General features: G+C 40.0%; 1 protein-coding gene across 3 annotated transcripts in view; it reads right to left on the bottom strand.

The window, feature by feature from the left end:
* Window positions 1–26,629, bottom strand: part of KIAA0232 (KIAA0232 ortholog) — a 112,457-nt gene that overhangs the window by 16,780 nt on the left and 69,048 nt on the right. For all 3 annotated transcript variants that reach the window (XM_038399120.2, XM_038399122.2, XM_038399121.2), the window contains exons 4-6: window positions 17,722–17,788; window positions 14,902–14,983; window positions 8,267–11,543 (exon numbers count right to left, since the gene is read on the bottom strand). In XM_038399120.2, coding sequence (XP_038255048.1) covers window positions 8,267–11,543; window positions 14,902–14,983; window positions 17,722–17,788 — 3,426 coding nt within the window. The remainder of the gene's footprint in view (window positions 1–8,266; window positions 11,544–14,901; window positions 14,984–17,721; window positions 17,789–26,629) is intronic.

Here is a 26,629-nt window from a genome sequence, read left to right as displayed (position 1 = left end):
CTGGCGGTAAGAAGGAACTGAAGAGGGGGGGGTGGGCCAGCGGCGCCCTTTATTCTGGTGCATAGACGTGCAACTTCGGAAGGCGCTAGAGCTGGCTCTACGGATACCACTGGGGGAAAACTTCCGGCATCAGTACATGTGGCAAGCACACACACCTGACATGGAATGGACATGAGCGAACACTCGAAGAAGAATACTTACTACTGAGTATATATTCCTACTGAAATCAACAGAACTACTCACACAACAAAGTACTGTACGCAGAAGTGTCTGCAGGACCACTTTCTCATGAAAAAGATTTGTTGTAATTTAGATTCAGTAGTAACAGAAAATTAGAGAGACAAGGTGCATGAGGTAATTTCTTTTATTGGACCAACTTCTGTCAAGCTTACACAGAGCTCTTCTTCAGGTCTAGGAAACATACTGAGGCCTTGTCTACACTAGAGAGTTTTGTCGACACAAGTTAAGCTGACAATTAGAAACCGGTATAATTACAACGCTTATGCATGTTCATACTAAGTGCCATCTGTTGGCAGAACACATCCACAGCTGGTGTTCTAGCATTGACAGTGACAGCAATGAACTATAGGTAGCTATCCCATTGTGGTACTCGCCACATTTTGCAGCTAGGATTTGTGGGAAGGCGGAGTGGATCGCAGTGCATCATGGGCATGTCCCAACATTCCATGGGCTTCTGACTGCATTTCACAGCATTTTTCAATCTCCGTCTGAAAGGATGGATCCCACACTGCTCTCTACTGTTGTGGTTACTGTTATGAACACATCATGGATGGTCATGCACTATATCATGAGTAAGGCTACATTTTAATCATGGGTATTTTTAGTAAAAGTCATGGACAGGTCATGGGCAGTAAACAAAAATTCATGGCCCATGATCTGTCCATGACTTTTACTAAAAATACCCATGATTAAAATGTAGCCTTACTCATGATATAGTGCATGACCATCCATGATGTGTTCATAACAGTAACCACAACAGTAGAGAGCAGTGTGGGATCCATCCTTTCATACCCCTGACTAAATCTTGGGGAGGAGGTGGCCTGGGACCCCCCCTGGTGCTGCGGGGAGGGGGCTTGGATTAGTGGGACTGGCAGGCTTCTGGCCTGGCTCATCTCGTGTTTCCCCAGAAGCTGTGACACGTCCCTCCCTCAGCTCCTAGAAACGTGTGCTGCTCCCGTAGCTCCCATTGACCGGGAACCATGGCCAATGGGAGCTGTGTGGGCGGTGCCCGGAGGCAGAGGCAGTGCACGGAGCTAGGAGCTGAGGGAGGGACATGTCACCGCTTTCGGGGAGCCCCCCATGGGAAACGCTACCTCACCCCTCCCATACCTCCTGCGGCTGCTGGGGGGGGGGCGGCACAGTGGCATGAGACTGCCCCAGCAGTGGCTAGTGTGGCTGGCCCATGGGTCCCAGAAAGTCAAAGAATATGTGACTTCCATGACCTCTGTGACAAACTCTCAGCCTTAATCATGAGCTCCCAATCTGAACAGGAATTAGGATTGCCTGACTTGCTGCGTGCTGTGGAAAGAAACAACGCCAGATAACTTTTGGCATTCACGGAGCAACTGAACACGGTAGACTGTCACTTTTGGGCTCAGGAAACAAGCAGTGACTGGTGAGATCACATCATTATTCAGGTCTGGGATGATGAACAGTGGCTGCAGAACTTTCGGATGCAGAAAGCCACCTTCCAGGAACTGTGTACGGAGCTTGCCCCAGCACTGCAGCACCAGGACACCAAAATGAGAACTGCCCTCTCAGTGGTGATCACTGTGTAGAAGCTGGCGACTCCAGACTGCTAACGCTTGGTCGCAAATCAGTTTGGAGTCAGGAAGTCAACTGTTGGGGCTGCATTAACCCAAGTGTGAAGGGCCATTAATTGCATCCTGCTACGAAGGACTGTGATTCTGGGCAATGTGCATGAAAAATTGGATGACTTTCCAGCAATGAGATTCCCTACGGCAGGGCAATAGATGACACGCATTTTCCAATTTTGGCCCCGGACCATCTTGTAACAGAGTACATCACTAGAAGGGGTTACTTCTCTATGCTATTGCAGGTACTTATGGATCATTGTGGGTGTTTCACTGACATCAATAGGGTGGTCTGGGAAGGTGCATGACGCATGCATCTTGAGAAACATAGGCTTGGGGTTGATTCCACTGTCCACCGCCTCCAGCCCGGCTGATGTATCCACAGGGCTCTTTGTGGTGGAGGTGGGGTTGCCCCCAAAGATGGCATCCAGCTCCTTATAGAAGTAGCAGGTCTTCGGCACTGCACCAGAGTGACAGTTTGCCTCCCTTGCCTCCTGGAATGCCTACTTCAGCTCCTTTATCTTCGCACAGCACTGCTCCACATCCCATTCGTAGCCCTTCTCCAACAAGCAACAAGAGAAACCTGACCATAGATATCAAAGTTCCTACAGCTGGAGCAGAGCTGGGACTGCACAGCCTCCTCTCCCCACAGTGCCAGCAGAACCAACAACTCAGATGTGCTCCAAGTGGGCGAGCGTTTGCTGCATGGAACTGCCATAGTCACCTGGGAAGATGCAATGTGAGTTCTACAAGCCGAGCAAACAGGAAGTGGCATTTCAAAAATTCCTGTGCCTTTAAAGGGGGAAGGGCAGATGCCTGTTTACCTGGGTGCAGGGCAACAGAGTTCAAACTGCTGCCCAGAATGGTCAGGATGAGCACTGGGGGACGCCACCTGGAGGCCATTTACAAAGACATAACCAAACAGTGTCTACAGTAACACTTTGTTGACATAACTTTGCCACAAAAAGCGCTATGCCTCTCGTCAAGCTGGTTTTATTTTGTTGGCAAAGCAGGAGAGTTTTGTCGACAGAAGGAGCATTGCAGTGTATACTCTTCCACTGTTTTGTCGACAAACCTGAATTTTGTCGACAATACTGTAGTACAGACCTGGTCTAAGGCCTAGTCCATACTTGCAAGTTCTTTCGTCAAAACGCAGCTTTTGGCGACAAAACAGCAGAGGCATACACACTGCAAAGCCACTTTTTGTGCCAAAACTCCTCAGCTGCAGCGTTGTAATAATACCACCCCGATGAGTCATAAGGCTTTTTGCGCTGAGGCTTTAGCGTCATAGTGCCAGTGTAGACACCATGCATGATTTTGGCGCACTAATTGGTCTCCGGCAGCATCCCTCAATGCCCATCCTGACCACTCTGCTCAGCAGTTTCAACTCTGCTGCCCTGACGCCAGGTAAACAACTACATAAATATCAATTATTTTAAGAGGTATAGAACACCAAGACCGGTACAATAACTGTTGTTTCTACCTTTCCCTCATTTCTGTGAGTTGGCTTTCCTCTTCCTTCAGAGACTGAGTTTTCAATCCATCTTTTTCTCTCTCTCTCTCTCTCTCTCTCTCTCTCTCTCTCACACACACACACACACACGTTCCTGCTTTCGCTTGCATAGAATGTTCCACACTCGCTACAGCAAGGATTGTATCCAACTCCACATTTTTCTACTATGACTAATTGACAGCCCAATGAATAGCACATGTAAATTGCACCATCAGTTAACAGACCTGGAGAGGATTTAGTTGTAATCTTGTATGAGATTAAGCTGTTATTTGATAGACATGCTAAGAACCAGAGCTTGGATTCTTCCACGCTTAGCTTTTGCAAGGATATTAGGGAGTAAAAGAGACTGCCCAATATAAAGCTGAGGATGACTAGGCCCTTATATAGATTATGAAAGCACACTTGCATATTATTTCTGCTGGATGTTCCAACAATAAACCTGGAATTATCGAAGTTAAAACCCTGAGGCTGAATAAATGAAAGCGCAGTTGCCAGAAGTAGCAGAGAGAAGTTTAAAAAGAAAGCCTCTTATTTCCTAAATTTGGCCAGTATATGCAAGATACTTCAAGCAAAACTTGAGACGGAAGCAGACGTGAAAAAAAAATGAATGCAGATATTTGATTACTGTGTTAGATTCTAAGCTGACACTTATCCTTTCTGTAAATTTACTCACATGTAAGTGTTCACTACACATTCAAAATCCAGTCCAGTCTATTATAGATGAACATAATCAACCTAATCTGGACAGGGGTCAGTTCAAGCTACTTGAACAACCAAGGCTGGAGTTGTAGCAGGAGACCAAACTCAGGTAACCCCATCTTGTATATAAAAGATAACTGTTTGGCTACATTGTATATCTCTTGAATTGGAACAGATCTCAGGCTGTTTTCGAAGTACGCGTGCCTTGGACAGAATGTATCTTAACATGACCTAGAAGCTGAAAGCCTGCCAAGAAGCAATAAAAAAAAAATGCAATCAAGTCAGCCATGGTTGTTTCAAAGCCTTCTGATCCAAGGTCAAAAGCAATAGACCATCATGGACATTTTAGGAGCTTTAGTCCACTCCAGATACAATGCAAGGGACCTTTTATTTATTACTTTATTGTTATTGCACATTTCTGCCCAGGAGCGTCTGCAGATGTATGAAATACATGGATTAAAACCACAGCTTTCCTAGTAAAAAAAAAAAAAAAAAAAAAAAAAAAAAAAAAAATTCAAGAATAGTGGTATCCTCCCAGGGTGAAAGTTAGGGAGGAGACATTCTCCTGCCTTCCTGTTTAGTCTCAGTCAAAAGGAGGAGTGCACCTGAAGAGTCTTCTAGCTTTTCAGAGTAATCTAGGTAACAGGAAAGGTTGTCTCTATCACCTCCTGTTTCCCAGGGTTGACAAAGTCATCTCTCTCTCCTGTACAGGCTGCAGTCACGTGTAAGTTCTCCTGCTGGATGGCAGTCTCCCTCTGACTCTCAGAAATTGTTTATCTGGAAATGGAGGTTGTTCAATTTTTGTTTCTTCTATTGTTTTTGACTTTTAATTTGGCCAAAGGGCTAAGCTAAACTAAATCCAAGAAAACCAAAACTATTCCTCACTCCATGAGTCCAGGGATCCACTAATTTTCCTTTCCCCTCCACTCCCTCAGAATGTTTGGAAATGCTGAATGGAGAGGTAGGAGCGGGTGCACATGTGCTATAATGGGCACTGCTTGGCGAAGGTTCTACTGTTAGGCAGCACCAGGCAATGCATTACCTGTAAGTGGCAATATGCAGAGCCACTTGAAGAAGAACTGTATTACCAATAATATTTACATGTATTGGGAGCCCAGCCCGCCAAATGCTTGAGTCATCCCAGCTCTAGAATTTTCAGTTTCATGAGTACTAAATAAAATCAAACCAAATAAAATAATTCCAACCCCTAAATAAAACAAATTCATTTCACAGGAGACTTAGCAAATATGGAGTTAATACAATTCATAGTAGTCCTCTACACTCATTAGAGTTTACTAAATAGGCTAGGTCATCAAAAAGTTTGCTTCAGTTCTTAGAACTCTATTCTCTTACTCATGCACTTAGAGTGATAGTTTTAAGCTTTCTGTAACAATCCCAAGGTATTCTGCCTATGGCACTTTGTTCTTCTGCTATACTCAACTTAAAAAAATAATTTATTTAGAGACTTCTTATTAAAAAGAAACAGGGTCAAGACATGGCCTCTAATGCAGCCATTTTTGTAAGTCCATTGTTGTAAATTCATCTTAACTACCCAATGATTCTCTCAATGTGCAAGAATCCTCAGATGGTACAGGACTGGCACAGTGATTCCAACACAACCCAGCCGGTGTAACTTAGAGAAGACCAGAGACTGTTTTAAACTGCACCCAGGAGACAGAATCAGGGAGTTGTAAAGCCTCTTATTCCCTATCCTCTTGACCTGTTCTGAGCTGGAAGAGCTACTCCTGGGGACCTGGCCCACAGCCTCTCCAAAGTTGAAGCTGCAACGAAGTTCCTCTGTACACTTTAGTTAGGAGCTAACTTTAGGCTGCACTCTATATTCTAAAGCACTGAATTAAATGACTGATTTAGAGCTTCATATGGCTCAGCAGCTTAGAACTTTGTAGCTATATTTGCACCTGGCTGTGTGATAGAAGCAGATCCAAGAGTGGGAAGCCCCTTGGTGTTCCCCCACAACACAAAGATTAGGGAGGAAAGACGTCACTGGATAATTTCAGCTAGTAGCTCAAGCCAAAGGTTCTTACTAAGCACTGTGATTATCTGGCACCAGGTACCATGCACTGAGCAGGGGAATTGATGCAGGAAAGTTCCTTATCAAGGACGTGCATGCTTTGGATGGATGGATGGATTGATGGGCAGGGAAGAAAAATGATGGGAATAAAGAGCCTAGTGGTTCTCTCCACCAGGGATGGGGTGGGGAGTATGTATGACATTCCAGCATTTCTATTCCAAAACTGATGTAGGAAGTGTAGCTACAATCTTGGTGGCTCCTGTCGCAAGATTGGGGCAAAGAGAGTGATATTCCAGCAGTTTGAACTGTGCTCATGAGAATTCAACTTTTGCTGTCATTCCACATGCAGAGGAAAAAAAGAAACTTGAGAGTGTATTTGTGGTGTATTTGTGGTGACAACAGATGTGTACTAGAGAAGTCTACTTCACCACATCAAGCTAAGTAAATCATGTCAAGCCATGGCTACATAAAAATTTTGTATAAATGATGAACCTTAAAATTATTATGGTTTTTATTAAGTCTGATAGTGCTTGTGTAAGAGCAGGATTTTATAATTGTACTATGAGAATTAATGTATGGTTTGATTTCATCCTTCCAGCCACACTTTTTGAATAGCAGAAAGGAATGACCCTCTGGGACTATGGGATTCTGTTTCCCATATGCATTACAAATTGGGCCCTTTTAGTTTTTTGTTTTAAGGTTTAGTTAGTAAGAGACAGAATCCTGTATCATGTCTATGTTAAGTAAATTAGAGGGACGTTAAAGGCCTGGGCCTCAATGTGAATTGTTTTGGTTATAAAATTTAGCAAGGTTTAATTTACAATGTCTTTTCACTTGATATAAAATACTGCTGTTTGTATTCTCAAAGGTCTCTGTAAAAGACTGTTTGTGTGAATAAGGAATGCATGCATCAGGAAAAAAAAAAGGGTGTAAAGGCCATTGTTAACCAGATGATCAAAAAAGGAAGAGCAGAGACACTTATCGAGACTTATTGATGCCAAAGAACCATCAACGCGCATCCATGATTGACAAAGGGCAGACTGATGACCCTGAGGTGGAGGCTGGCACCCCTAAAGAAAACTGATTAAATCAAATCCGGGACAGAATGACCCTCTCGGAGGTGTTTTGGAATGTTATCATCAACAAATAATACCAATTAAGAAGTATCCGGTCATAAACTGACACAGCAAAATCCATAGACTTCAACAACAAAAAAACTATAAGAACACGGTGCTTTGCCTGTTCATCTTGCCACTACTCCAGAAAATTGAATTGTGACTGACAGAGCCTGGCTCCCCTCTGCGATCAATGTGGCTGGCCAGTAGATTGATCCAAACTCTGGACAGGTAACTATAAACATCGACTGGCGGAGTGTGTGTGTGTGATTACAAAGCATATGCTAACTGCAACAATCTCAATAAATGTGGTGTGTTGCATTCTCCCCTAAAAAAGATCTCATGTGCTTTGTTTAAGCATAACACTTAATCATCACGTGTAATTACTATCCTTCTATAAAGGATTTAAATTTTTTAATCCTTAATACAAGAACACATTCACATAAATTTAACCTGAGAGGCTAACAATATTTTTGTATTTTCATTTTGAAAGATTCTGCTCAACAAAAAACCTAATTTTTCTAGAATTTAATTAATATTCCAAGCCTATAATTCATTTCCCCCTTTGAAGTATTGACCAGGACATGGCAATTCAATAAACTAAAACAGACCTGATCAAAACACTGATTATTGTCCTGTTTGGCAAATGAATGCGTTTTACTCGAGTGTAAAAATGTAAAACTTCTGACTACGTAAAATATATAATGCTCTGTTAGTAAACATATTGAAAGAACTGATTTAGGATTTCAATATTCTATTTTAACATGCTTGCTTCATGTTTCAGTATTGCCAAGATAGGAATTTAAACACATTTTTTCATCAGATTACATATAAATCAGACAAACCAAAAAAAGGAAAAGTTTACTTAATACATGAATTTTTAAAACATTGAGATATTTGCTTATGTAAGATGACCCAATAATTACTACCATTAGATCATTAACTTTGCTATCGAAGAATCAGATCTCATCCATTAAACTGAAATACCAAATTACTAGAATTGGTGTTGCATAAACAGTCTATTATTGACTGTTGCTATCTGCAAATCCGATAATCTTACATCTACACATACCTCTTCCAGCTCTCCTGAAGAAACAGGATTATCCTCATATGTAGGAAAATGGCAACCTGCTTTGCAATTGCAAAACCTGTTAATTTCTTCATGTTGCTCCACTATTCTGCAGTTTATTTGGGAATTTTCCATATCCCTCATATCGAGTGATTCTTTCACGCTGCACTTTAAACAGGGATTTTGGTTTCCGACTGGCAACATTCCAGCTGATTCTTCCTGGGAATCCAGTGATGTTTGTGCACTTTTCTCCATTCCAGACTTCTTTAATCTGGGAAGGAATTTTCCAGATTCAAGCTCTAACTTTCCATAGTAATGCCCTTCTTTTTCTGCATCTTCTTCTAATGGTTTGAGATCTGCTTGTGGATCTTCAAACACATCTACTTGAGAAGGGGCTGGAATACTTCCCTCATCTTTTTCTGATTCAAATTCTGACTCACTTCCACCCCCTGGAGAAAGCTCAGATGCAGAAATTGGGCGAAAGTGAGTCCTTGGAGAAATCCGTATAGCCCTGTACTGCGTCCTGTCAACACCACATATCCTGGGATGAAAAACTTCACTGTCTGAATCAGAGCACAGAATTGATTTGGGTTTAAAACTAGGGCTGAAAGATGCAATTCCTTCTGGTTCGAATGAACACTCTACATGAAGAACTTGTGAAAATGGATTGTTCAGATCGAAGGAAGAGAATGAATATTCAAGTCCAGGTTCTTCAACTTGAAAGTTACCACAAGCTCCCAGTAAGTCTTCATGGAAGATAAAAGAAAACCCTTTATTCAATCCATTATCTCCATTCTTCGATTGCTCATTCTGTTCAAATGATACAAATGGCCTCCATAATTGCCTGTGACCAGGAGCAAAGCTGTTTCCTGGTGTCATGAAGACATCTGTACCAGCTATTGTCACTACATCAGAAGCTGCACACTGTAATAAGCTTCCTTTTGTGTGACTGGGGGGCACCAGTGCCCATTCTCCATCACTATTAAATGTTTTGAGCTCCCCATACACACCACCAAGTATAAATGAGTTTTCTTTATCCTGGTTTATGTCCCAAGGTTTTGATGGTGTAGTATAATCACCACCATCTATTTCTGATAAATCATTTGCAACAAATGCTCTCTTCTCCAAGTTCTCTTTTTGACCTTCCCAAAGATGATACTCTGATCTCTGCACTGCCTTATTAGGTTCCTGGAGGGTTTCAACTTTTGCTTCAGTATCTAAACAGCAGCAGTAGTTATTTACATCAGTTGAAAACAATTCATCTTCTATTCCTTCTATCTCTACCATTGCTGCAGAATTTCTGTCTGTCATATTTGTCCAAATGTCTTTAATAACCCCTGAGCTATAGCCATCTCCATGTGGGCTGCTTTCACTAGACACTTGTGTTGTTTCATAATCTTTACCTTCTCCTTTTTGTTCTAGCTGAATACCACAGACAGATTCTAGTTTAGATTTTGTTTTGAAAACCAAAGTAGGTATTTCTCCTAAAGTTCTAGCTTGTTGCTGGCAGGTTTCTTCTTGAAAAAAATCTAGAATTTCTTCATCTACGTAACTTGAAGACACCCTAGGAACTACATAATTAATATCTTCTGCATTAAATTGTGTGGATTCTTCAAATGGAATATTTAAAGTTTCATTGTCTGAACGTGTTTCTTCTGAGTGTGACCATGGACTACAAGTTCTTGTTGAAAGATTGGAACAGTGTTCATTTTCATCAAAGGCACTATTTTTGGTCCATATTAGCAATCTAGACTGTGTCTTTCCAAGCATATTAGCACTGCTACTAGAATCTGCATTTTCATTTCCCAAATTGAGTGTTTCAAAAGAAAATGGTAAAACAGAATCTCTGCATTGCACTTCAAACACTGAAAAACAAGAGTTTATACCAGACCCTTCATTAATATCCGAAAAGAGCTCTTGATTGCCAGCAAGCATGTGTGAATTAAGCATTGTGCTGTCTAAGATAGGAGAATCTGCTCCAAAACTTTCCCCATCTGCATCACCAGAGCTAGAAGATGAACAGCACTCCCAAAATTGAGCTAAATTACTAAGGTCTTGCAAGAACCACCCTTCAGCACCAACAGAGCTGGTTGAATCTGTCCATATTGCACTTTCCCCTTGCAACTCCATTCCATCTAACACTATGCAACATTCTGCCTCAAAATCGGGTTTCTCTTTACTTTTTTGTCGAATCATATTCAAAATCCGACTTTCTCCTTGCATTTTATCTGAGGCACCAGGATCCAACATGGATTGATCAATATCCACTTCATAGAAGTGTGTTAGTTCTGACAGATGAACATCATCCAAATATTTGTCGTCCTCTGGTTGAGAACATATTGAGGTCCCAGTGAGGTCAATATCCTCATTTAGAACTGCAGGCATTTCTACAAAGTGACCATCAATAAAAGTACCTGCTGCGAGGTATGTTTTATGAATATTATTGTTGCTAATACAAAGACCATGCACTGATTCGGACAATTCTTCTACAGCCTCTGATGTTATATCACACGTATCTTGTCTGTTGCGGTATGTAGTCTCAAGCTTACTTTTTCTACTCAGAGGAACAAAGTATTCTGTAATCGGCTCAGTATACCACAAGGGTTCTTCTTTATATTCCTTTTCGTTTCTGCTGTTTAAATACAGATCTTTTCCATCATTACTGCCAGTTTCTTTCCTTCCAATTTCTTTTAATGGTCTTTTACCCCTTTTACACAGCTGTTTGATCGATCCACTGCTGCTGCTACTTCCACTATGGATTTTTCTTTCAGTCTTTTCACCAGTCTTCACTGAAAGCCTGCTTTGCCCATTCCGCCCCTTTTTATTTCGAACCTCCCTTGTTTTATGTCTTACTTTAATACATTTCACTGATGCTTTTAATTCACCTTGATTACCACTTGAACTTGAGCCTGCTTCACTGGAACCAGATGACCAGGAGCGAGGACGCATCTTTCCCTCAGACTTATGTCGGACTTGCTTTTTATATAAAGCAGGCTTATCTTCAACAGTGCCATTACTGAACTTGTTCTCTCTCTCAGTTTTACTTTTTTTCTGCTGGGTTCTTTCATGTACAGTGGCAGACACTTTGTTACTTCTCTCTTTAGTTACTTCACTTTCACTATTGCAGTCCTTTGGAGAGGATGTATCGGTGCTAGTTGGTGGAGCATTAGATGAAGATGAGGAGCTAGAGTAAGAGCAAACTTTGGATTTATTCCATACAGTCATAATTTCTTGCAGGCAAATTGGCTTCTCAGAAAGAGGAGGAAATGCTTCATAATACCTGAAAGAAAAAGAAAAGTGATATTTAAATTCAGTTTTTAGAACTTCTATGGGCTCTTTTGAAATACTTAATTTCCAATTTTGCTTTTTTCACGTTATTTTACTTCATAATCACTAGAATATTTTACAACCCAAGAGAGCCCAAATACCAAGCATAATTTAGTGTATTTGAATGGTGATACAACAGAAAACCACCTAAAAGTGTGCACAGAACTATGTTTAGAAAATTACATTTTAAAATACCATAATATATACAATCCTGAAAGGTGCTGAGCACCCTCAATTCCTACTGAAGCCAATGGGAGCTGAGGATGCTCAAAACCATGAAGGCTCAGGTATGAAGTTATCAGATGACATACCTTTTCACTAGGAATTTTTAACTTTTAACTGTTTGAAATTTATGATTTCCCTATTAAAACTGCACTACTCAATGCTCTACAAAAGCTCTAAGCCAATCTATCAATTGTCAAATGACTTACATATATGCAATACGAGAAACTTCCTACATCAGCAACAATCAATCAAATTGTAAGCACCTGGAGGATAATAGGGTTATACAGAATAGGCAGCATGGATTTGTCAAGAACAAATCATGTCAAGCCAACTTAATTTCCTCCTTTGATAGGATTACTGACCTAGTGGATAGGAAGGAAGCAGTAGATGTGATATACCTTGCTTTTTAGTAAGGCTTTTCACATAGGTCCACATGACATTCTCATAAGTTAACTGGGGAAATGAGGTCTAGATGAAATTGCTACAAAATGGGTGCAAAACTGGTTGAGAGACCATACGCAAGGAGTTGCTGTCAAGCTGGGAGGGTATATCCAGTAGGATTCTGTAGGGGTCAGTCCTGGGTCCAGTACTATTCAATATTTTCATTAATGACTTGGACAATGGAGTAGAGAGTTTGTTTATAAAATATGCAAATGATACCAAACTGGGAAGGGCTGCAAGTACTTTGGAGGACAGATTTAAAATTCAAAATGATGTTGACAAATTAGGAGAATTAGTCTGAATTCAAGAGGAAATTAAATAAAGAGAAGTGCAAAGTACTTCATTTAGGAAGGAAAATTCAAATGCACAACTACAAAATGGGGGAATAACTGACTAGGAGATAGTGCTGATGAAAAGGATCTGGGTGTTATAGTGGACCACAAACTGAATATAAGTTGTCAATGTGATGCAGCTGCAAAAAAGACTAAAATGATTCTGGGGTGTATTAACAGGAATATTGTATGCAAGACACAGCAGGTAAAAGTCTCACTCTATTTGACATTCATGAGGCTCCAGCTGGAGTACTATGTCCAAATCTGGGGGCCACAATTTAGGAAGAATGTGGACAAACTGGGAAGAATCCAGAGGAGAGCAACAAAAATGATGAAAAGTTTAGAAAACCTGTCCTATGAACAAAGGTGGAAAAACCTGTGCATGTTTAAAGGTGGAAAAACCTGTGCTTGACAAAAGAAGACTATGGGGGGACCGGATAACAGTCTTCCAATATGTTAAAGAGGATGATGATCAATTGTTCTCTATGTCCACTGAAGGCAGGACAAGATATAACGAGTTTAATCTGCAGCAAGGGAGATTAGGTTAGCTATTAGGAAAATCTTTAACTATAAGGGTAGTTAAGCATTGGAATAGGCTTCCAACGGAGGTTGTGGATTCCCCATCACTGGAAGCTTTTAAAAGCAAGTTAGACCATCACCTTTCAGGGATGGTCTGGGTTTACTTGGTCCTACCACAGTGCAGGGGGCTGGACTTGATGACTTCTCCAGACCTACAATTCTATGATTCTATAGTTTGATATATCTAAATTTTTTAAAAGAAAAGCAAATTATGACTAATACATGATACTATTTTGCATTAACAAGTGAAGTTTTGAATATACATTCTAGTTACCCCAAACTCTGGGAACATCTGTATAAACTGCTCGTTATAGCCACTGTGATAAGCTTTTCAAATATATTTTTCATTTGAGCCAAGCCATGGAAACAGCCTACTCAAATACTACTTTAAAATCAGGGTCCTAAGCATATGTTACCTGAGACTCTCTGGCATGCACATCACAAGTAGGAACACGATAATCCCTATATGTTCTTAAAATTATTATGTTATATATCGTTTAGATCAACTGTAAAGTTATGGGATCCAAAGAGAGTCTTAAAAGCCACTTTAATAAAGTCACATTTCTCAATCCACCACCATGCCCCATCCCCCCATTTCAAAAATAGCTTCCCACTAACAAACCACGTAACATGCATATGATCTGCTTAGATAATAGTTTGTACTTGTTTGTACAGAATGTCAAACAAACTGTCTCCTTTAAGTTAGTGAAGTTTAAATTAACACGTAGGGGACTGGACTAGATGACCTCTTGAGATCCCTTCCAGTTCTATGATTCTATGGTAAAAAGAGGCACTGCTACCTCAACTTTAACTACACTAGGGCTTGCGCTAGTTGCAATTTTTTTTTGTTAAGTTTCACCAATGCAGACAAGTCTGAAATACATTATTTTCCTTAACTTTAAATGATTTCTGAGATTGATATTCAAGATATCTATACAGGGAAATTTTTTTCCAGTGACTACCCATTCAAATACACGTTTACAATTCTCCGAGATCTGTAAATTGGCACAATTATCAGTAGATGCTGTAATAAGCAGCATTGGGCCAGTTATCTGAACATTAAACTCACTATGCAAGTTCCTTTGAATATTATTTTGAACATTAATGTATCATAATTTTTCTCTTTAAAAAAAAAAAAGAGAGAGAGAGATTGTCAACTTAATGACACTTCTGTCTGACGTAATTTACCTGTTGCTACATCAGTATATAAAAGGTTGCTTATAACTCTTTAATTGAAAGAAGACGACAAAATCTTACTTCTTTCCCCAAAGAAGTCAAAAGCAAAACTCCTATTGTTTTCAGTGGTACCAGCACTTTGTTTACTGTCAACTTCATACTTTCCCCTTTTTGTATGGAAGACAACACTGTCTTAAAGATATAATACCATAATTATACCACCACAAAACTGGCATAGGGAAAAAAGGTTAGAACAGTACATGAAACCACTTTTAGCACTTTAAGTTGTCTAGCTGACACAGTCCCTTTAATAAAAATTGGAAAAAATTAAATAAATAGAACACTACAGTTTAAAAATTCAATTCCACAAGTGTCAACAAAAATAAAGTTGGCCTTGTTGCAAATATATAAGGCATCAAACACCTAAAACACTACACGTGCAAAAGGAGACTCTAGGAATAACTGTAAATTTCCTGATTTTCATTAAACATTTTACTTTTTAACTACTGTATTTAGAAGATTTTAAGTTTCAAGTTAAAAAAACAAAACAAAACATACATTTCCACTTGATCCTTTGCTGTGGGAGATAAATCAGCCTCAGGAGACAAAGAACCCTCTAACTTTTTGTGAATCTTCTCCTCTGTTATGAAACAAAACGTCAGAAAGTTACACCTTAGTTTTAGAGAGAAATTCAGAAAGTTATTAAATATAAACTAAAAGTATCTAACAAAAACACAGGATATATACCAGTAGTTAGATATTTACAATAATATATGGTAACCTCTTACTACTTAGCAATAAAAACAATTTCATGTACAGAAATTTGTTATAAAGTGTAACCTAAGTTTGAGAGTTTCTAAAATAATCTCATTAAGCCCCATTAATTTCACCAAAGATGACCAGGATGCAACTGTGGGCTACACTATGCCCTAGCTACACTCTTTGCCAATTCAGCTTTATACTCTACTTAGTTTGTTAATGTCCTTAACCTCTTTTGGAAATTTTACATGTAAAATAAAAGACTAACTGTCCATTTATTTAATACGTAATTGCTATCGGTTTTGGCATCTAACTGCCCAGGTATATCAGTGGGGAAAAAAAATTAAACTCCAGAGCAATTAGTGTAATTATTTTTGTGGCGGGAGGGAGAAGTGCAGAGGGGGATTTCAGTTGCAAGGGCTGTGTATAATATAGGATTCTGAATTTTCTTATGAAAATATACAAGATATAAAAATGCAGTTGATGTACATACTGTGACAGGGCAAGGCCAGATGGCTATAGAAAAGTAGTGGGAGATAGATATATTGGCTCCAGGCTAAACAAATCCCTGGTACCAGGATAACTGAAATGGCAGCTGCTCCAGGTCCATTAAGATACCTGGGGCCAATTAAGAACTTTCCAGAAGGCAGGGAGAAGGCTAGGTTGATTGGGACACCTGAAGCCAATCAGGCGCTGGCTGAAACTAGTTAAAAGTCTCCCAGTTAATCAGGTGGGTGTGCATGTCAGGAGCTCGTGGGAAGAAGTTGCGCAGTTGGAGAAGCTGAGTAGTACACACCGTATCAGGCACAAGGAAGGAGGCCCTGAGGTAAGGGTGAAGCGGAGCTTGAGGAAGTGAGGGCTGCTGTGGGGAAAGTAGCCCAGGGAATTGTACATGTCATGTCTCTAAAAGGTCAGCTACCATAGCTGATACTACTAAGGTCCCTGGGCTGGAACCCGGAGTAGAGGGTGGGCCCAGGCTCCCCCACCCCACCTTTGCCCCCTGATTAATCACTGAGACTGGGAGACAACAGAGACTGTGCAAGGAAGGATAACTTCTCCTCACCTCCCTCGCTGACTTATGATGAAAATGGCTCAGTAGACTGTGACCCTTGTCTCTAGAGAGAGAGAAGGATTACATGCAGAGTCACGGTGAGCCTCTGAGGCTAGCGAAATCCGCCAGGAAACGCGGGACCCACGGAGGCAAAGACAGAGCTTTGTCACAATACTTACTTTTACTCAAATCAAAATAAATGGTTTTATATAATCAACAACACAGAGGCAGCTCGAGTGGGGTCTCTGAAAAGCAATCCGAAGAACTCACTGTGAACATTGAGTGTGTGCTCCTTTTTATGCTTAAAAAGAGTTATACTTATCCTGGTGCTCACAGTGATATACAGATGTTCTTATAAACAGTGAAATCCAAAGAGCATGACTTATAACATCTGAAATCATGTTTAAAACAGTTAGATTTATTGCTTCTGAAAAATTGAAGCAAAAGAAAGTAACAGTTTAAGATGTGAATCAGGGTTGCATATATAAGTATGAAAAGAGAACCATCAAAAAGGGAAAAATAGATTTACTTGATTTTAACTTTGTTTTTGTTTTCGGAGTTTTTTGAAGGGTTTCTGTTTAGAAGTATTGCCACAACAGCCTTTTGGCTGCACAATGAAACAAGACTACTAAAATACAGCTTTCTTGGTTTGTTTTATTTTCAGAGAGAAAAGTTTTATTTAAGAAAGAGTGAAATTTTATTAATTTTTATTTATTATTTCTATTTTTCATGAGTGAGCAAGACAATTTTAAATTGACTGAATGTGTACTGCTGTTGAATTTGTCAAAATATGCTACTCTATGGTTAGATGAATGTTCAGCTACTGTGAACTCTGGTTGTAGACTCTACAACTATTTTATGTAAAGTAGGACGAAGTCATTCCAAATGATATGTGAATATTATAGGACTGCATAACTTTAGTATAAATGAAGATCAAGCGTTTAACAAGAGGTTTATGGAGAGAAAATAGTGCAGTACTAGCATTTTGAGAAGCAAAAAAGTGCAAGAGTGTTAGGTTCCACTTTTAGTGTCTCAATTTTGATATCAAATGTCAACAAAGATTCTTCCCCTTAGATCTGTCCAGTCGTATTTACAGCCTCAGTTACATTCAATGTAGTCTTTAAATTATGACCTGACACCTAAGCAAGCCCACTGCATGTTAGTGGGTTTTCACAGATATATTTGATTGTTTCGTAACTATAATTTAGTAATCCATTCTTAGTAAATGAGTGGTAATGTACAAAAAGGAACAGAATCTAGCTCACAATCTCTTATCTTTGTTGAGGCTGCAATGTGACCAGGAATAAAAATTCACCAAAGCAAGCAAAAGGTACAACTGAACACACACACAAAAGCATATTTGTTCATAAAGGAAGTGCCATTTGAAAATAGCCATTTTTCAGGTAAAAGAACATATTGATAGAAGATTATTCATTTTATTTTCCAACTGTTCGCCTTATTTAAAGGGAGCAGAGTAATGGGACCAGAACATCTCAACCTGAAAACCCCCAAACGGTATACTTTACAAATGTGCTCTTTGGCCTCAAAACACGCAGTGTAAGTCTCACCTTGCTTACTCTGAAGGTCTTTTAGTCTAGAGCAAAGCTCCTCCACTAAAGTTTCGATCCCAGAGCTCTGTACAACAACAACAACAACAAAAAAATAGAAGTGCAAATTACTAAAAAGAATATAAAAAAGAATATGTATACCAAATTACAAAAGCAATATAAATATCTAAGAGACAAAGTAGATGAGGTAATCTCTCTTATTGAAACAACTTCTGTTGGTGGAAAAGACAAGCTTGCAAGCTTCACAGAGCTCTTCCTCAAGTCTGAGGAAGGTAATTAGAATGTCCAAGTTGAATACAATGTGGGACAAATCATTAAGCATAAGGGGTTCACACATGTTGTAGGAGATCACTTAAAGTGGGCAATCAAGAATAGCAGGCAGTACAGTGTTTTACAGAAGTGTTGTGATGAGCCACAAAACCAGTTTCTCTGTTATGTCTATGGTTTTTAATGTCCAGCAGAACTATGAATTTAAGTTCCCAGGCTCAGCTTCTAAAGATGTTGTGCAGGTTTCTTTTGAGGAAGAGGAGTGAGGTCAGATACAGAATGACTGCTTTGTGAAAAGTGTTCACCCATGGGTGATTTGGCATTTTTAGTATATCATTTTTCTATGAGAATTCATTTGACAGTGTAGTAATTGTCTGGTTTCACCCACAGTTGTGGTTGGTGCATTTAGTGCACTGAATGAGGTATACCACATGCTGTGACAGGCATGTATAGAACCCATGGATCTTCAAACACGTTATATGGGCGGTCTTGATCATCATTACAGTGGAGATAGGCCTTCAGGTTATTCATCTGTTCTGGAAGGGACTGATGCCATTTGAGTTGATGTTCCTAGTCTATGGGGAGCCTGCTTTTAACCATGAGCTTCGTAAGGCTGAGGGGTTGTTTGTTGTCCAGAAGAGTGGGTTTGGTAACTATTTCTTTCAGGATGAGGTCCCCATCAAGAATGGCTTGATGATACCCTGTATGGTAGAGTTCCTTTGTTGAAGCTGATTGTGGCAGCCACAGAATTGAATCTGGTGTGGGAGTGTTCAAGAGAGAGTTTGATGAATGGGGGTATGGTTGTTCAGGTTGTTGTAGAAATCAATGAGGGAGTTTAGGTCCTTTGTCCAGAACATGAAAATATCATTGATGTATCTCATGTATATTGTTGGTTTTGTGGTGTGTTTTTCCAGAAATTCTTCCTCAAGGTGGCCCATTAAGAGGCTTGCATATTGAGGAGGCATCCTAGTACCCATGCCTGTTCCCATGGTTTGGACAAATCCACCAACAGAAGTGGGAGCAATAAAAGATATTACCTCACCTACCTTGTCTCTCTCATATCCTGGTACCTGGGATAGCTACAACAATTCTGCAATCAATGTATAAATATCTAGTCAGTCATGATTTCTTTTATGTTTCACAGGCTAAGTATGCATCATACTGCACCAGAAAACAGTTAAAATTATGCATTTGTTCCCAGGAAGAAATGTGTCATAGTAAGGGTCAATGTGATTAAGTGAAACAAGTTAATAAATATGAACATAAAGAGAATAGTAGTACTTGTGGCACATAGTCCACATAAAGAGGTTTTCCAAATGCAAGGATCATACTATGCAATTTACTGTAAAGTATTTGTGAGTTTTTCACTTGTATACTTCTATGTATACACACACTATTGTCAATTAGGGTTGAGTTGAATATCACAGTAAAAATCATATCAGTAGATCATGGAATTTACTTTAATAAGTTGAATTACTCTTCTATTGCAGGGTTCACCTAAAATATTTTTCAGAAAGGGACCATGTCCCAGCATAGTGAGGAGTAAAAATAAGAAAAAAAACTTTTTTAAAATGGAGTAAAAAGGTGAAGACGACTTTCAAAGTTCTTACTTCATTTCAGGCCTTACCCTATTGCTCTTTATACTTACCATGCCTGAACTAGCTTTTCTGTAAGTGATTTTTTTCATCCTCTCTTTTCTCATGCTTTTATTATCCATCTCCTTTTTGATGTTGGCCTCCCATTATCTCCAGCCTCTTTTCTATTAGCTACCTTTCCTTCATTACTCTCACCCCAAACTTTTTTCATTCCTTTATCCACCCCCTCCCGCCAACCGGAACACAGTTCTAGAATTAGAGAAAGCTGTACTACTAATATTAGATGTTAAACATTAGAAGTGCAGCATATTAGTAATACTACCAGCAATCTGATGGAGTAGTATTCTGTAGTGTTCCAATGGAATAAAAGGTGTGTGACAGTCAATACAATACAGGATGCAAACCCACAGCCTGAAATGACCATTTGGGGGAGAGCAGAGTACGATGGTGTATCTTGAAAAATATCTGAAGAGAAACCCAACTGAAAGGGTCAAGTTTAGAGACAATATGGTATAGCAACTTACACTCAGAAGCAGAAGGTTGGAGTTGTAATAGGAAAAGCAACATACTGGGGGATGTAAGAAGCTGTATGAGTAGCCCCCTTTACACTGTCACACTTCTTAAAAACACCTGTAGATTGCTTTTCCTATTACAACTCCAACCTTCAGTCCTCACAGCACTTGAAGTTACTGTGACTTAGACAAACCTACTGGCCACAGCTACCACCACCATTTACCTTCTAAATTTGACCCAAACATCTTTCTAACCTTTTGTGTATATATGAATGTGATGTACACTTCTTTCCAAAGGTACTACATGCAGCACACAGAGGTTAACAAGTGATGAAACAGATGCAATAGAGGCAGACTTGCCTGCATCACCATGTTGGCGCAATGCATTTCTTTTTAAAAAGATTTACATACATACTCACTCCCCCTGACCTCTCCCATTACTTCTCAGTAGAGAAAATGGGAGGAATGAGAACATAAGATGATACTGATACACAATGAAGTTTTAGGGGAAAAAGGACCAAACTGTACAATTAAAATAGCTTTTCCATTCTGAAATAATGATGCTCATTTGAAAAGTCATACTGAAGTAATGGCTTCTGCTCTTTAAGTTCTAAGTTTAATTATTTGAAGTTAGTGTCAAAGCAATTTTCTAACCCAATGAACTGCAACTGCAGTGTTGAAAGTGCTAAATATAAAACTTCACAACATATACTTGACTCAAGATGATGAAGCAATATTGAACATTAGGATATAGTTTATAAACACAGACGATATCTCCTATTAAAAAAAGTAGAACAGAATAGCATACTACCGATAACTTGTGTGGTTGCAGTGGCTGTCAGTATATACATGCACCATTTACAGTAGTTTGTTTGTTTTAAAAAGTAGCACAGAAAGAGCTGGTCTTGATTTCACTCTGCTCTCAAGAATGACTAAATGAAAAACAACCTGTGGCAACTTTATAAAAGCTAAGCAATTTAAAATCACTAAACTAACCGAACACAAATACATGTAAGAAAAAGAATCTTCTTACCATTATGCTGAAGAAATGAAAACGTTTTGGAATCACACACTCAGTTTCCTCCTGCATCACAAAACTAATACTTAAATCAGCTGACATACTGCATGCTGTTATGCACAGCAATCCTATACAGCGAGCACTAGGTTAAAAAAAAGCCTACAGTGCAGAATGTCAAGCCTCTAGAGATCATTTATTCAACTTCTGTGTAAAACACACTGCAGATTACGAAAGTAACACCTCCCAAGCCATGCTAAAATGCTTTAACATTCTCTTGCAGACAGAGATGTATTTAACAAATCAGTACAATGTAAAAGTAATTTTCTGGTGTTTTGTTAAGGGATATGTCTTAGCCGTTACACCCCAAGCTTAGAAAAATCTAAAATAACCCAACTAGTGCCTGTTTGTCTCAGTAGGATATGTAATTATTTGAATTTAAAATTATCTACCCCTGAAGGCCTTGCTTTTCTTAGTTTTAAGCTCTGCAATATTTATAATGGTTTGTGATTATTTTAAGATGTATTTATCCCAACATGAAATACACAGAACTTAATCACAATAGCATTTACAACAATATCAAGTGGTTAACTCACAATTTCTGTCTTTGGGTGGAGTATGAAATATTGTTTGAGTTTATTTCAACTACTAAACTAGCTTCCAATAATAGTCCCTCTCTTTTTCCTCCTTCAAGATCTGGAGGAACCCACCATTTTTAAATTTTGTATTTTTAGTTTTTCCCTTCCCCTCAAATCAATCCTTCATTTTCCCTCTCTGTCTGTGACTAAAACGTAGCCTTACTAATAGATAATTAAGCCTCTGAATTTGCCCAGTGCTAAATTAAGAGTTCTGTGACTTTTCTCCAATCAACCTACCTCTTGCTTACAAAATAGCAGAGCTTTATCCAGAGCAAATCAACATAGCTCTTTCAGTTAACTAAAGGAGAGAGAGAAATCAAAGGCAGCAATCCTCAAGCGTGCAAGATAAAAGGAGATGATTGAATTCACACCCAAACTCTCATTTGTTGCTACTAGACCGGGGTGGGCAAACTAAGGCCCAGGAGCCACATCTGGCCCTTCAGACATTTTAATCCAGCCCTCGAGCTCCAGTCGGGGAGCCGGGTTGGGGGCTTTCCCTACTCCTCACGTGCCATGGCTCTACATGGCTCCCAGAAGGAGCGGCATGTCCCCCTCTGGCTCCTATATTCAGGGACAGCCAAGGGGCTCTGCATGCTATCCCCGCCCGAAGCGCCACCCCCGCAGCTCCTATTGGCTGGGAACTGAAGCCTATGGGAGTTGCAGGAGCAGTGCCTGCAGACGGGGCAGTGTGCAGAGCCGCCTGGCCGCGACTCCACGTAGGAGCCAGAGGGAGGACATGCCGCTGTTTCCAGAGGTACCTTGAGGTAAGCACCACCCAGAGCTTGCACTCCTGAGCCATATCCCTGAACCCCTTGGTCCCAGGCCAGAGCACCCTCCTGCACCTCCAACCCCTCAACCTGAGCCCCACCCCAGAGCCCTGATCCTCCCCCCACACACGCACCCCAACCCCCAATTTCGTGAGCATTCATAGCCTGCCATAAAATTTCCATACCCAGATGTGGCCCTCAAGCCAAAAAGTTTGTGTGCCCCAGTACTAGATCACTGAGTAAGTCTCCTTTATTCTCTCTCCTTTTCTCTACTCCATTGCAGAGGACCTTTTTCAACAGCACCCACAGACTAACAAAACTGGTGTGATGGTTCAACATTTTCACTAGACTCCTGCCAGTGCTGTGAAAAAGTCTATATTCATGAGCACGGATACTACACTCCTCTGTCAAGAGTCTCCTGCAGTGGGTGAAGAGAAATAACTTTAAATATGAGATTTGTAGGATTTCATTTATAGTTTAAACAAATAACTAATACCTCTACTATAAAATCCCTCAAAGTGACCTGTACAGCTAGATGCAATATCAATAAAATGCATCTGGTTGAAACATAACACTTTAGATAACTTTATGAAAGGTGGTAGGTTTCATATACACATTTCCAAACTTAAGTATCTCTTGCTATTTTTAAGAGAGAAAAAAAGGCAAAGAGATGAGAGCCTGCACTCTTTTTAAAAATTGTGGTCTTCAATTAGTACAGAAGATTTGCCTTTAAAAAAAATAAGTCCACCAATTTGCTGCTTTTGGAATACTTTATATAATTTTAAAATGCTGATTTAACCAATTTTAACTCACAAAGACAAAACCTGTCTCTGTAACAATTATCTATGCCAACCTCCAGTCCATTAAAATGCAATTGTCAGAGTTGCATCTATAGGCAGGAGAGATTATATTTTGTGTCTTTAAGGCTTCAGCCAGGAGCTTTAAGAGATTGGGTCCCATTGAGAGCCTGAAGGTTAGCTGTAACTGCAAGGTAAGTATATCAGGGCCAGGAGACTCATTCTAAAGTTTATCTGAATACAGTTACTATCCAGTAGGCTTAGCATGTTTTCCCATAGTTTCTGATACCATGGTGGTCACATCTCATGATTATTTCACCAAGTTTCTAGTCTACAGAACTGAAGGTAGCATGAGTAAGTAAGGATATATGGCTCTTTATCCTCTTTTCAGTAGCTCTGTTAAGTAGTCATTGCCTATTTCCTCCCATGGTATTATTTGGCTATGTGCCAACTGACTGGGCTTCCCTTCTATGACATACCAGTGAAACAGCTGCCTGTACCGAGAAATCTGAACAATTCAGAGCTAGATATTATAAAGGACTTTTTTCTAAAATTACTTAAATATATATACAATATAATATGCTAGCTATGACTTTGCATCTTGTTCCACATGAAACAAGGTAAAGTCTTCCTTGTCCTGCCCTGAACTGTGTCCTAGCCTTTTCTTTGTCTTGCATGTCTTATTTAGTTATAAGGTCTGAGGGACAAGGAACAAGTCTTTTCTATATTGGTGAAGCATCATAGTAAATTAAAGGCACTATATATTTTAAGTGTTAATGATAATTATAATAGTGATACGAGAATGTCACTACAGTTTCCCTTTGGGTACATAATACACTTGAAAATCTTAAAAAGCAATTCTTCACTTTTATAAAATACAGCTTTCAACAATGAAATACAAGTTCTTAGTTTCACTTTTTGATAGTGCATAACTACAGAGCACCAGATTACTTTTCTTGGCATGTATCCTGTCACCAAGTGAAAGATTAAGCAGCTGTTCTGGGTGAATCAACTGTTAAGACATATGAACTGACTACAAAATGTGATTCACCCCAACTGTACATTTGTTGCTAAACTTACTCCGTCAAATGTAGACAGTTTGTTAAAAGAGTCAATGTTGTCATTTTCTTTAAAAACTGCTTGCATGTTACAAAATACAAATTATACTTTAATTGCACTTTAAAACATTTAAAAAAGTTTGAATATAAATGTAATGTAAAGAATAGAAAAATGTATCCATATTTACCTGAAAATTTCCTCTCTTTCAAGTAGTAAAGTCCACAGATCTGTTAAAATGGGTATTTCAGCCTGCTTCCAACTTGGAGGCAGAACCAGACCAGTCAGCCAGCCTGGGCAGCAAGGGAAAGCCCCGACTCCTAAAGTTCCCTCCGGCTGAGATAACTTTCACAGCCAGGGAATTCAAATCTACTTTCCTATATCACAGATTGTGTTAAATATAATTTGTGGGGAAAAACAACGATTTTCCAACTGCAGAGCATAGTAATTTCTACTAACTGACAACAAACCTAAATCCTTGTACGTCAATTTTCATTGCTCTGTAAGATGATCCATTTGGCTTCGGCTGGATCTGTGGACCTTATTATTGGACTAAAGTATTTTTTCAGGTAAGCACAGATATATTTTCCTATTCTTTTTCGAAGGTCCACAAATCCGTTACCATGGAATTTTCAAAGCAGTGTGCCCACAGGGTGGGAGGTAGGATCATCCTTAAGACTATCGGTATCCAAAACAAGACAGATTATATATAAATATCTTCATCTTCCCCTAGTACTAAACCACAGAAAAGACGTCTCCCAAAATAAAGAAAATGGTATTTGCTAAGACTAGATAACCAAAATGCAGAATTTGATGAACACATGCCTGACTGGCAGATTTCAATATAGGAGACATGACTGTCTGCCCTGAGGTTGACAGTGCTTTGATAATTGCCAGAAAGAGAAATATTTCTTGAATTTACTTAGGGAATGAATGTTAGGATAGTTGTGAGGTTCACCTGCCTGAATTAAAAGTACAATACTAGATCTTAATAGAGAGAGAAAGCTCCCAACTTCAAATAAAAAACCCTTATCTAATTAGAGATGGTAACATCAGCCGCCCTACTCTAAAAGATTTGTGGTATAACGACATCTCCTGCAGGGCTTCAATCTGTGTAGTGCTGCAAGGAGCAGAATGAGATTTCAAGATTATGCTCTATAACCTTGCAGGGTTGGAATACAGTGGATGCCCTAAGGAAGCATTTAGTGCTGGGATTGGTATAATCTTCCTTTTCTTGAAAATGCTGAGAACATTATACTACAGAGAGCTGATCTTTTTACTTGGATGCTTATACACATAAAATAAAGCCCTGCTGGAGTAACTAAGGCTATGTTTCACTGGTTTAACACAATAGTTAAAACTATGGATGTTGCACCAGCCAGCAGAATAAGTTCTATTTGTTGTTTTCTATTTTGGGATCCATAAGCCCAATATCTCTTCATCCAAGTATTCGCTATAAAGCTGTCTAGTTTCAAATGGCAGGACTGGTCTTACAGAAGTCTGCTGTTGCAAGACTGTCAAATATCTAATGCAAGGCAGCCTGAGAGACATAGCCTTGTCAGACACTGACCGGGATCCCTTGGACAAGGTACCCTGGGCCTGGTGATATGCCCAGGGGGTCCAAAAGGGCCACTGTGCCAGCCCCTGCCATTGCGCCAGCCATGGCATTGTGCACACATCAAGACAGCTATGTGCCAACCTGTGCTGGTTCCAGCACGATATCTGGACCCCACTTCTGACTCCGAAGATGAGGACCGGGATCTAGATGGCCACGATGCTGAGCGAAGCTAGGCCGGTGATTGGTGCCGAGATGGTGAGCGGCACTGCGAGTCAGAGCGTCATCATGAGATAGATCGGTGCCAGGACTCAGAGCGGTGCCTCCTTGTTGGAGCCGGTGAGCGGTACCTTGGAGATGCAAGCGGACGCAACATTGCCGGCTTGCCCCGTTACGGTACTGCCTTCGGTGGCACCGGAGGCTTGTTGCAGAGGGCCGGGGACCGTGATGCTGTCATGGCAGCAAAGTCCCTCGTGGCCTTAAAGGTGTCTGGTGTGCACGATAGCCCCATCTCTTCACAATAGGTCTTGGGGAGACAAATGGCACCAGACTCAACAGTCCCCTTTGCTCTGCCAAAGTCGACGGTGCTGACTCCAAAGCTCTCTGTGCCAGGTGCTCCTCCCTGGGACACACCCCATTGTCCAATTCCGAAGGAGTGGGTTCGAAAGCGGAGATCCACTCCTAACCTGTTTTTGGTGCCACTCCT

This window comes from Dermochelys coriacea, chromosome 4 (genome assembly GCF_009764565.3).
Source record: "Dermochelys coriacea isolate rDerCor1 chromosome 4, rDerCor1.pri.v4, whole genome shotgun sequence".
Lineage (NCBI taxonomy): Eukaryota > Metazoa > Chordata > Testudines > Dermochelyidae > Dermochelys > Dermochelys coriacea.
Note: the sequence above shows the minus strand (reverse complement) of the source record. Positions and strands in the feature narration are given on the sequence as shown.